We start from the raw sequence: 13093 nt of genomic DNA, 5'->3' as shown, positions 1-13093 counted from the left end.
CATCCTGGAATTCAACGATGCAACCTGACCCTGAAATCCTACTAATCCAATACCCCTTTAAATCAGACTCTGAGCGGCAGTCACAAGAAAATATAATTTTTTTTCATGTAGCTCCCATGTTTCGTGGGCGCTGCAAAACAGCAGAGATGGGAGGCTGATATTTTAGATTGATACCATCAATGCAACACAGCCAGAGAAAGGATCCGATTTAAAGACTTGTCAAGAAAGGCTACTTCATATCAACAAATAATAATCTTAAATAACAAATTTTAATATTTAACCTGCAGTAGCTAGCCACAATGCTCTCAACAATGAGCTGCCATGGAGTCATAATATGTACACATTAAGCCTTTGGTACACTAATAGTTTGCCTGACCCATTTTCTTGCCCCAGCAACCTATGCAATAGTGTATAAAATAAGTCACACCTGCGTACAAGTTGTACGCTCTTCCAAATGGCAGTTTTTCCGGAAGAAATCACACATAAGTTGCACCAGTGTAAAGACGTACCGTTCATCCACTAAGCATTATAAAAAGGTGCTGAAGATCTCTTCGTTGGAGGGTGCAACGGAAATCCATGCTTGTGGTAGCTGCCATGCACAGACGACCCTCGAGCTCTAACACATGGCCTGCCTTATTTATTGCCTTCATGGACAGCAGTGCTCATGCAGGTTAGTGCCAGTTCCAAATAATTTTTTTCGTTCCTGTCAAAATGTCTCCCGGCTGCCTGGTTTTCATTCTCCGGAGCATATTCAACAGCCCACAACCCGAATTTTGCATCACATCGTGTTTGCCTCGCAGTCAACATCATGCTGAGCAAGAACAATGCAAGATGCATGTGAAGCCATATGGATGCGACGCTGAAATCGAAATCTTCGAGAATGTTGCTGGACTTGGCTGCATATGCTTCGTGCCATTGCCACATTCAATTCAGTTATTGCGAGATTATGTGTTTCTACCCCTCAAACAACATTTTAAAAATTGGCAGTTTCAGCACAGCAAGATCCGTGTTCTGGTTTGGTTTGGTTTGGTTCTGGTGGGCTTAACACCCCAAAGCAACTGAGGCTATGAGGGACGCCGTAGTGAAGGGCTCCGGAAATTTCAACCACCTGGGGTTCTTTAACGTGCACTGACATCGCACAGCACACGGGCCTCTAGAATTTCGCCTTCATCGAAATTCCAGCCGCCGCGGCCGGGATCGAACCCGCGTCTTTCGGGTCAGCAGCCGAGCACCGTAACCAGTGCCCCACCGCGGCGGGGCCTGTGTTCTGCTAACATGAACCGTGGAGCTATACGAGTATGTGCACATGGCTGCGAGGAGCACACACAGGCACAGCTGGGTGTCTATGGAAGCAGATCACTATAGTGAATCACGCTGTGCTAAAGCTGTCAAATAACACATTTCTTTTTTCTTTTACACATCAATTTTCTTTTCAAACATCGTTGCTTGGAACAGCAAAATTAGGCGTGCGTAGGCACATCATTTTTTGCCGCACTAAGTCGCACTGTGTTATAAGACTCACCGACGAAATATCCAGAAGAAAATAGTAGTGACTTATACACCAGAAAATACGGTCCATAAAAACAGAACGTGCTTGGGCTATTCATGTAATGCCAAATCCCACTTAAGCTATGTAACATCCCTTACTTTTTTTTTTTTTGTCCCTACAAATAGATGCTGAAATGGTTTACAAAAATTTTGCATTCAGCAACACTCTTGGAAGACTGGGCTACAATTAGCCCAGAAAAAAAGCATGTAGATGGGAAGACAGACAACAAAAGAATTCTGAGCAGCTAAAGGATTGGCTCCACAAGCACACAGTACCGGCTCAATATGAAGAAGGGAACGAGCTCTTATTATCTCGGAATTCTTCGCCTATAGCATGGGAGCAGTCTTTTCGCAACATGAAGACCATGACTAAAAGGGCCTGATCGATTCTGCTTCTCGGACGATGGAATCAGCAGAGCAAAATTATGCACAGCTAGACAGAAAATAACTAGCAGTAGAATTTGTGGACAGAAAGGTGACCTTAGACGCGGACCATCAGCCACTGCTAAGCATACTGGGCCCGAAGACTAACAGCACAAGTGTTTTTTCCTTGACTGGCCAGATAGTGCACAAAGCTATCAATGTACGACTGCGATATCATCTATAGGCAAGGAAAAAAAAAATTATGCAATGAATTAACTGCCACAACCACACATCAACAACAAACCACGGCAATCTGAAGACATATCAATGCTTGAAACTTTGTTACGACTACCATTCACAGCAACAAGGGTAGCGAATTTCACACACAGCAAGACAGCATGCTATGAGAGCTCTACACCATCATTCAGAGAGACACTGTGACAAAACTCATACGAGGACGTGTTCATGCCCTACTAATGGAGATACGCAGCAATGGCATTGCAATGAGAATGCCTTACCCGAGAGCCTCAGGTTATTACAGTGAAAGCTCGTTAATTCGAACCTCGATAATTCGAATTTCTGGATAATTCGAACTACACTACTTGGTACGGCCAAGCTCCATAGAGATCTGTGTATAAAAAAGCTCGTTAATTCGAAAGCGAGTCGGTTCTGCTACGGATAATTCGAACTACGCGCCGCCGCGTCTGGGCGGCTTGGCACACAGCACGTGGCCAAAAAAAAACAAAAAAACCTCCGCATAGTTAGTGGCTGTGCACGTCCTAAACAGGGACAGAAGATGGAACCAGATAAAACCATGGAAGAGTGGGTAAAGTCTAAATGGTGCCATCACCGGCGCGGCGGCCGGCGGTGCCGGAGGGTAGGGATTGGCGGCCACGGTGGCGGCTGCCTACCCTCTTTTCCACACAACCTCCGAAAACTAAATACTACTCGTTAATTCGAGCCCTGTTAATTCGGAAATACGGATAAGTTCTGTCAGCGCGGTCCCAGCCAACGCCCACGAAAGGCTGACTTCGGACGGGCGCTACCAATTAGGGGCGGAAAACTTTTTTTCTTTGCGAGTGTCGTCCATCCTTCCACCCAATGGAAGGATGGGCTGCCAACAGAAGCACGTGGTCAGCCGTGATCATGACGCTGGCTTTTAGCATCTTTCGCTGCAAAAGGCGTTTGCTGCTATCACGCATTCCAATAATTGAGTGGCAGTAGACGCCCCCAATCGCCCATGGCCCGATGAGGCGAACGTACTGAAAACCAGGCTTGCACAGCCGGACAAACGCTGGCACTCTGTGAAGTTCGCTTCCCCCCTTGCTGGAGCTAACGTCAAGTAAACACACCGCGATGTTATCGCCGCGCAGCATCTTGGCGCGCCGCCAAGAAATGCGCTGTGGACCGTGATGGTGCGAAATGGAGGAAAGCGTTAACGCCCGACGCCTTTTTTTTTTTTCAAGTTCTTAGGCGAAAATCGAGGGTGGGTGGGTTCGTTACGCGAGTAAGTACGGTACATATACTGTAATGCAAATGGTTCTTGTCAGTTTTTTTGAGGCCATTCGATAATTCGAACGTCGGATAATTCAAACATTTTTCCCGGTCCCTTGAAGTTCGAATTAACGAGCTTTTACTGTATTCCTACCACTTCATGCCCTCATGCCCTGCAGTTGCCGTATGCTAGCTAAAGAGGCATGGCAGCTATGTAGAATTGCAAGAAGCTAGGTATGGCGGCCAGGGCTTGACAACCAGATTGAAGAGTCGGGGCAGCACAGCCACAAATGCCAAGCCACTCAGATGAACCTGTCTTAAAGCTCAAATTCCTCTTTGAGAATGCTCCGAGACACAGTGGCACACACTGCATACAGACTTTGGAGGAAGGACAAACCTACCTACCTTGTCGCAGATGCACACACAAAGTATGTTGAGGTACAACACATGTCAAAAGCAACATCAGCAACCACCACTGATGTGCTACAAAACCTCTTCGTGAGATTCGGCACACCATGAAAGTTGTGTCAGTGTTCATTTAAAAAGACATCAGATTTTTACACACCCAATGGAGTGCAGAAGCACTTAACCATCCCATGAAGAGCTGAACACTGTCACAGAGCTGATGAGGACATTTCAACAAGATGAAACTGGCATGATACAAAGTCGAATCACCTAGTTCCTGTTTCAGCAGCATACAGTGGCTCACAGTTCCACAGGAACAACACCCACCAAAGCTATTCTTAAGCAGATTTACCTTGTTAATCTGATCTGAAGACCAAGACCAAGGAAGCATTCAGACAAACCCAAGGCCCGAAAAGTGAAGCATGCAGCTTTTTTTAGGGGGAATGAGTGGTGATAAGGCAGTTTCAGATGAGGCCGGAGTGGATGGTAGGCGAGACTGAATCACATTTCACCACATTCGCAAGACAACTTAAGGGGGGACACTGGTCTTGAAAAGAAAATTTTATTAATTTAGTCATAGTTACAAAATTTTCAGGGCACATGTATTTTTGTGCACTGATTCTAGATATGTCATTTAATTTCATGTAAAACAATTCCTTGAGCACTTATGCACTTTTTATGCTAGTATTTTGCGGAGAGTTTTGAAGAAAGTTTGCTGCAGGAAACTCGCTGAAATGTGTGCCATTGGGCTCTCTTGACACCAAGGAATACAATAAGGGTAAAATTATAATCCTGGCTCTCATAGAACTTGAGTAATAGGGCACTGAAGCTGCCACTTCAGAAGCAGGAATACACACTTTCCTTCTCATTTCTGAAGCGACAACTTCAAAACTCTATAACTTAAGTTCTATGATAGGCAGGAAGACAATTTCACCCTTATTGTATTCCTTGGCATCAAGAGAACCCAATGGCACACATTTCAGCGAGTTTACCACAGCAAATTTTCTTCAAAACTCTCCGCAAAACACTAGCATAAAAAGTGCATAAGTGCTCAATTAATTGTTTTACATGGAATTAAATGACATATTTAGAATCAGCACACAAAAATGCATATTCCCTGAAGATTTCATAACTGTGACTTCATTAATAAAAATTTTTTTTTCAAGACCAGTGTCCCCCCTTAAACAAGAAAGGCACTATTGCAAGCAATGTACTGGGGTTTGCCATAGCAACATTTTGAGTCAACTACAGTTCCTCGAACAGGCGTGTCTGCATGTTGGAACGCAAGCTCAAGCCAGATTTACTTCCACAACAACCAGACACTTTTCACAGTAAGCGAAGACTGTATCCACCAGAGATGACACATCTGCCAGACCGACATGAGAATTCCTCCGAGAATAAAAGGACTGCTATGTCTGCTGTGCACACGATGACGAAGACAACAGCAATGCACCAGCTCGTGGTCTGCATGAGCACGTAGCACGGGGCTACTGCAGCTGGCTTCCCCTCCAGAACAACAGCTACCAATGAATCCAGTCTTTTTTATTAAAAACCACACTAACAGCCTACCATGGCTGTAGCGACATAACATTCCTCAAGCTAGGAGCTCATTAAAACTCCAGTCAGCTCCCTATTTAAACCAGGGAAATGATTCGAGAACGAAACTTTTTGCAGCTTCAAGAAACAAACCACAACTGGAGAAAGCTATTTTGGAAGTACATCTTGCTCATGCTTCAAACACATGCGATACTTACAGCTGATCTCATTTGACAGGAACATATGCATCTTTCAAAAATAAATTTTCTAACCGGCAGGTATTACTGGTAAGTAACGAAGCCTTATGTTTGAACTTTGTATTGCAAAGTGTTATTTGACATTGTTTTCAGTTGCTGATAAGAAAGTTTACAGTCAATATGAGTATTACGGCCCTTTCTTACTTTCTCAGCCTGGCTACATCGAACTGGGTTACTGACTAGAATCCCATATATTAGAACCCCGCTGTTACATTTATCATGAGATCACAGAAAAATGTACTAGTCAGGAGACATAGTAACCACAAGGAAAACTACATCGGTGTCATTAGATTTAATAACAGTTTATTTCAACCTATGCGGGTGAAAAAATCAGTGTTGCCTGCCACTTTTTTTTTTATTTCCCGATGCACAACATGCTTCTCATGAGTTGGCAAGGATTTGTGGCTCTCATGATCTCTGCATGCACAAAATGCCCTGTGACGGTCCCTCGTCTGCCTGAGCAGCTATCGGTGGAAGGGCACCAAAAGCCATAGTGGCAACAAAACAACTCAGCATTCTAATATTCCATTTTTTAATCTACAAAAATGCTCAATAGTGCATTCACAACACTTCACTTCTGCACACGTCTCACTAGCCACACTGGCAGTGCTTGTATTGGGACCGAGAACAGAGAACCCAATCCCAAAATGTCAACCCCAAAACTTTGACGCTAAAGCCAAAAATGTGACCCAGCAAACGGCTGTAAGACTGCTAACAGAAAATCACAAACAAGGCATTACGCCACGCATTTGGCTCAAGTCTAATATTCATGTTTCCATGTAACAAATAGCATACCTTTCGGTGCCTTGAGCAAGGGAGGCTTCAGGCATCCAAGATGAAAATGGGAATCACAGACTTCACAACACAATAAATGCTCCTGAAAACAAGCACAAAATATATTCAGTATTGTATACGACATTTTTCAGATATTTTTCTTGATAACCCGTTAACACACTCTAAATTCAGTGCACTCTTGAGAACAATGTTAGTAACTACTCCCACAAATGCACATTAACGTGGCTGTTGCACAACATGCTGCGCATAATTGCAAATTTTTTTTAGCAGTTTGATGAAGCAAAAGAAAATGTTAACATGCACCGACCCAATACATCCATTCACAAATGTTACAGCAGCTTCACCTCAACATTAAATACCCATCTAAAATGCAGGAGAGCACAATTTCAAAATGAATTATACAGCCATAGTTGTGTGCTTTGTGAATAGAGCATGTCAAGGTGGTTCCTGTGACAATACCACACGCACCTGTCAAGCACTCGCATGCATCTTCAGCACTTTATCCTTGACCCACTAACGGCAAGTGACACCATTATTTCCGCAAAATGCAACATCGGTAACAAATCATGAAAAGGGTTCATCAGAGCCATGCCTGGCGAAGCAATGAATCAGCCAGCTACCATTTAAGGGGGGACATGGGTCTTAGATCAATTTTTTTATTTACAGACCAAATGCAATGAAACTGCGCAGACTTATTCAGTTTTTTTCTGCTGATTTCAAATATGCAATTAGTTTATTTCTAGGCCAATTAGTTCCTTAGATATTATATATATCATGCCATTGTCTGCTGAAACAATAGAAAAGAAATGGGCCACCAGAAATTTAATTTTAATGTGTGGGTAGATACTACAATGTGTGAGGAATGCAACGCTGGAAGCAGTTTTCAGTTTTTTGTCCGTGTGGACAAATGGGCTTAATAGTTAGTTTCATGTGTGTCATGTTTTCTGGTACTGTATGTCTGGTCAACTCACTTGAAAACGAACTATTAAGCCCATTTGTCCACACAGACAAAAAACTGAAAACTGCTTCCAGCGTTGCATTCCTCACACATTGTAGTATCTACCCACACATTAAAATTAAATTTCTGGTGGCTCATTTCTTTTCTATTGTTTCAGCAGACAATGGCATGATATATATTAATATCTCAGGAACTAATTGGTCTAGAAATAAACAAATTGCATATTTGAAATCAGCAGAAAAAAACTGAATAAGTCTGTGCAGTTTCATTGCATTTGGTCTGTAAATAAAAAAAAAATGCTCTAAGACCCATGTCCCCCCTTAAAAGTAACAGGCAGGCACTGCTACCACTTGCTCAAACACTCCGCCATCCCGACAATGACGACAGTGGCACAAGCCAGAGAATGGTTGTGCAAACAGGGTCTAGCATGTCCCTTGCTCATAGAGACTTTGAAAAAGAAAGGGCAAAGATGGTAAAGCTTTGTTCTGCAAATAATAGTTGAGGTTTCTTTTGCAATAATCTAGCGTTCTTTAACTAAAGCTACAGGTGAAAAAAATCCATGGAACCACTCTTGACACCCCTACAAGTTATTATAGACAATGCTCCTCACTCACCTCCTCTTTCCTAGTACCACAACGAGAGCACGTCCTGCACTGGGGGCAGTGCCATTTGGAGTTCAGACGAACCGCTGCCACCTCCTTCATGTGTTTCAGACAGGACGGATGGGCTGGTGCAGAACAGAGTGCAGAGAATCAAGCACGGACCAACTAAATCTTGCATTCAGTTCGTTTTACCCAGTAATTCGCTGTATTAATGCTTATCAACTGCTTTGCTATCATCTACCTAGCATGCACAGGCACATAGTCCATTTCACACTGCCAGGTGCAGAATGCACAAAACATGCACCCCTGCCACAGACATTCCAGATCTGGATGGTTTCTGAAACGCACGAAAGAAAATCTTGCAATAAGGCTATAGCTAGAAAAACTATACCCTTTTTGGTTCTCTTTTGATGCTCTACAACATTGTAACTGTTGAAACTTTCCAGATATCCCTAGAGATTAATCGCTGAATAACAATAATGAACAATGTGCAAATTTAAAAATACTCTGCAACATGTGCAAAATGTGCAATACTCTGCAATAAAAAATACTCCGACCACCACAGACGAATTACGGCCGACAATTGTGTAGCTTGCAATTTTTTGACAATAGATGGCATTAGTTGACCACAAAAAAAAAAAAAAAAAAAACGCATTTGGCGCTTTTAAGCACGCATTTTGAGCCGACAAGAATCATTCCATAATGGCGTCATACATGAAGAATGCCGGCAGCAGTGATGTCCTGAGAAAAAAAGTTACTTTTTGAAGCAGTTCTGATAGCAGCATTGCTGAGGATCTAGAATTCGTTTCCAACAGTGACCCTTCATTTGTGGGCTGGAGACGGCATCAGATGACGATGAGAGCGACGGCAACGGTGACTAATTTCGAGGCAATGGAAAAACGAAAGAACCACGCGAATTGGAGAGAGGGAAACGAGCAGCTGGGCTCGGTTGGCCGGATGACGCATGACCGCTAACTGCCGTCCCTGCGGTCTGATGCGAAGCTCAGAAAAGCAAAATCAAAACTAAGTGGTTGCACTATGCCTGCCGTTGCATGCACATCAAGAGGTGCACAGGCAACTCTGCAGCATGAAATTCAGGTTTGAGTGTGGCTATTTTGTCAATCGCTTACTGTGCCAGTCACACCTGGGCACATCTTCTATTTGGGAGCCCACCTGAATTAACCACTGCAGACCCATAGCATCCGAACCAACAAGCGTCCGACACCCCAGACTCGAATAATCCTGATTTCCGAATTAACGGGGGTTGAATTCATGAGCTTTTACTGCATAAAATTTTGTTTTCTAATTTCCTCAAGCTTTGCAAATGCAATACCTCAACACCTACTGAAGATAGAGCAATAACTTTTTTTTTTTTTTCAGCATGAAGTCAAATTTGTGGAGCACACCAAGTTGGAAAAAGATTTTTTAATTTTCACTTTAAGTTTTCCAGAATGGCACTTTGTACTACCCACTGCGTTGACATGTTTTTACCACTGAGATTCAGTGTGCAATAGAATTAAAAATTATCCAATCAAAAAAGTGCTTGCACCATTGTGTTCCTCATTGTTTCCATTATCCAGCAATACATTAATAATTTTTATTAAGAGGTTATTCCCTATTGTTTTCACATTGATTATAATTATCTTTACATACTGATTCACACAAACAAGTGAATTTTTGGAATCTGCATAATAACTGCATAAGCAGGCCAAGTTCCACTATTTTTGGTTGAAAAGTAAGGAAAACGGTTTAAAACCAGTGTCCCCCCCCCTTAAAATTGAAACAGTGCAACCCGGGAGGTGACTGAAAGCCTACGTTATTAGAAAATTACCCCCTTTGCATTCTGCACTCGTTGACCAGGGAACACAATGCTTCAAAGCCACGAATGTTGGGATACATTATACTGTAGTGCTTCAAGCATTACCACATCTTTAAGGGGGGACCCTGGTCTTGAAAAGAAAATTTTATTAATCTAGATAAAGTAATGAAATTTTCAGGCCACATGTATTTTGGTGTGCTGATTTTAGATATGTCATTTAATTTCGTGTAAAACAATTCCTTGAGCACTTGTGCAATTTTTATGCAAGTATTTTGGCAAAAGTTTTGAAGAAAATTTGCTGCAGGAAACTCGCTGAAATGCATGCCATAGGGTTCTCCTGATACCAAGGAATGCAATGAGGGTAAAATTATCATCCTGGCTATCATAGAACGTGAGTTATCGGCTGCTGAAGCTGCCACTTCAGAAACAGGAGTACACACCTTTCTTCTCATTTCTGAAGCGACAACTTCAAAACCCTATAACTTAAGTTCTATGATAGGCTGGAAAACAATCTTACCCTTATTGTATTCCTTGGTGTCAAGAGAACCCTATGGCATACATTTCAGCGAGTTTCCTGCAGCAAATTTTCTGCAAAACTTTTCCCAATGTACTTGCATAAAAATTGCACGAGTGCTCAAGGAATTGTTTTACACGAAATCAAATGACATATCTAGAATCAGCGCACAAAAACACATGTGGCCTGAAAATTTTATAACTGTGACTTCATTAATAAAATTTTTTTTTTCAGGACCAGGGTCCCCCCTTAAATGTTTCCATTTTTTTTTTTTCATCACACAATGTGGCATGCATTAGCAGCTCACCTGAAAACGTGCATGAGTGACAAGAGAGGAGTTCCTCAGCCACCCCACTTTTGTTGTTCCTTGGCATTCCATGACAAACCGAGCAGCGTCCCTGGTGTGCAGATCTCCTCTGCACGAGAAAAAAAAAAAAGACAAGTAGAAAGAGAAAATATAGTCAAATGCATTTACAAAAATATTGAAGTGCCAAGAAAATATCGTTAAAAACAGTAACTGTTATAACCGGGATACGCAAAAAGAAAATAGGAGAAACTTCAGGGAATTTAATGACAGAAAAGTGGCTTTATACACTGACTACTTCATAGCCATCTTGTCCACATCTCTCTGCAGGGCACCTAAGTGCAGCACATAGCAGAGTGGGAGATCGTTGGAAAAAACAAAGCACCGAAGCGACCCCATTGCTCGTAAGGCCTCTTGATACAACACAATTTGCATAGGCTCCTGTTCGTCGTTGTCCGTGCCAGTGAGAGCTGTGATGATCGCCTCGTCAGTGAAGTCTTAATTTGTCACGACTGCGGCAAAAATTGTCTCGACACGCCGCGATCATCACCATTCACTGATGACCAAAGCACCGTCGCCGATTCGGCGGGAGCTTTGCAAGCCTCTGCATCACTGGCATCCCGAACGAAGCCCACTTTCCAGAAGCGATATTCGACTGGAAATCCGAGAAGCTTGCAGAACTCAGGGAACAGTGACAGACGTCAGGAGGAAAAACACACTGGCAACACGTGTGCACCTCACCGACCGATTACGAGCACGTGGCCAATGCAACGACACAATAGCTCGCCTGCCCTCAGGACAGCAGGAGGCATGGTCTAGTTAGCGAAGAAAAGGGGAGGACGGGGTAGCACACATGCTCTCACTGCAAGCCCTCACGTGAAAAAAAAACAAACAAACATCCGCCGGTGAGTTTTTTACAAGTGGCACACCCTCAGAAATGCTAATAATGGACTGCTTCATGGAAAGAAACTCCTCCTTCGCCTCAGTGCAACGGAAGTATCTGTCTTTTCCCCTTCTCTGCATCGCGTTGGCATGCAAGCCCCCCCAACGTGGCTGGAGTCTCCAAGTGTGTGGTCACATGCTCTCTTCGGTTTTGCTGCGCCGGCTCAATCCTTTGGCTGGCCTGGTCGCAATGCTACAGTGGTCTTGTTTCATGCAAGGTTGGCTCTCAGTGACCAGATTTAATTGTTATAACCGGTAGTGTGCAATGACAGCACTGTAATAAACTGTTTATTTTACCACGAAACACAGGGTAAAGGTGACGGTGCAGCTGTTGTCGACTGTTATATCCGATATATTGTTCTAACCAGTACTATTGTAAGTGGGTTCGACTGCACATTGAAATGCAATAACACACCCCAACTGATGCCAACAACTTAAGATGAGTAATTTTCTGAAAACGAGCAATATATTTCTTTATATTGCAATAAAAACTACTTGCGTACAGCCAAGGTCACTGCCAAATCACTCAAACACATAATGAAATATGCTTTACTCAAACTGTGCTTGGCTTAAAAGTGAACCAAATGATTTAAAAATCTTGAACTGATATTCAGTAAAATATCAAACAATGTTCAGGATATTTAAAGAGCTGCTACTACAAACTGGTTACAGGAAAGATACATAGTCATGTGAACACTGGTGCTTTATTTTTGCAAACGATCTCCCACTCTGCTATGTGCTGCACTTAGGTGCCCAACAGAGAGATGTGGACAAGATGGCTATGAAGTAGTCAGTGTATAAAGCCACTTTTCTGTCATTAAATTCCCTGAAGTTTCTCCTATTTTGTGACTTACGAACACCAGGTTCATTTAATGTGTGCGGCAGAGCCCTAAGCAGGAACCAGCAGATGCCAAACGTTCCACCACCAGCCATAACAAAACTAAGAACCGGAGATTCATAATAGCCTTGCAAACCCACCTTGTGGCCCATCCTCCCTGCCAAGTCACCATTCTTGCCTGCCCCCAGGCGGTCACTGGTGCCAACTTCGTCATCAGAGTCGCTTTCAGACCTGCTTTCATTGCACGGCAGCCGGTAGAGACGACCCACACGCAACAAGTGGCCAGCCGAGACCGCACGCTTGATGGCCAATCGCAGACGTATGCCAGGGTCCATCCGCAGTGCCTGCCGCACAAACTTGACAATAGCAGGGAAGGTTGAGCCACCTTTCTCTCCCAAGGCACGCACAGCTTCCACTGCAGAGTGCATAAGGTCCTTGCGCCGATGGATGCCTGCCCCAATGGCGGCAGCAGCTGCCACGGCTGCAGCACGAGCCCGCCCCCCACCAGCCGCCGTCGATGACACAAGGGAGGTAGCAGCACATTTTTTCTTGACTGCAAGCTTCAGCGTCTCAGCATCCTTGTACGAGCATTGGCCTTTGTTCATTACCTGCCAGGCAGCAATAAAGAGCAAAAAGTCCATCACTGCTTTGCCAACAGAATAGGACCAACAGCTCTGCTTGAGTTGAGTTTCAAGATGCAGTTTCATTAAGCACTTAA

At 43.5% G+C, this 13093-nt stretch overlaps 1 protein-coding gene across 4 annotated transcripts in view; it reads right to left on the bottom strand.

The window, feature by feature from the left end:
• Window positions 1-13093, bottom strand: part of LOC149352171 (uncharacterized) — an 89584-nt gene that overhangs the window by 62454 nt on the left and 14037 nt on the right. For all 4 annotated transcript variants that reach the window (XM_089581316.1, XM_089581320.1, XM_089581317.1 and 1 more), the window contains exons 3-6: window positions 12516-12983; window positions 10599-10707; window positions 7971-8083; window positions 6399-6480 (exon numbers count right to left, since the gene is read on the bottom strand). In XM_089581316.1, the coding sequence (XP_089437442.1) occupies window positions 6399-6480; window positions 7971-8083; window positions 10599-10707; window positions 12516-12983 (772 nt within the window). The remainder of the gene's footprint in view (window positions 1-6398; window positions 6481-7970; window positions 8084-10598; window positions 10708-12515; window positions 12984-13093) is intronic.

This window comes from Amblyomma mixtum, chromosome 3 (assembly GCF_055824585.1).
Source record: "Amblyomma mixtum isolate Tamu chromosome 3, ASM5582458v1, whole genome shotgun sequence".
Taxonomy (NCBI): domain Eukaryota; kingdom Metazoa; phylum Arthropoda; class Arachnida; order Ixodida; family Ixodidae; genus Amblyomma; species Amblyomma mixtum.
Note: the sequence above shows the minus strand (reverse complement) of the source record. Positions and strands in the feature narration are given on the sequence as shown.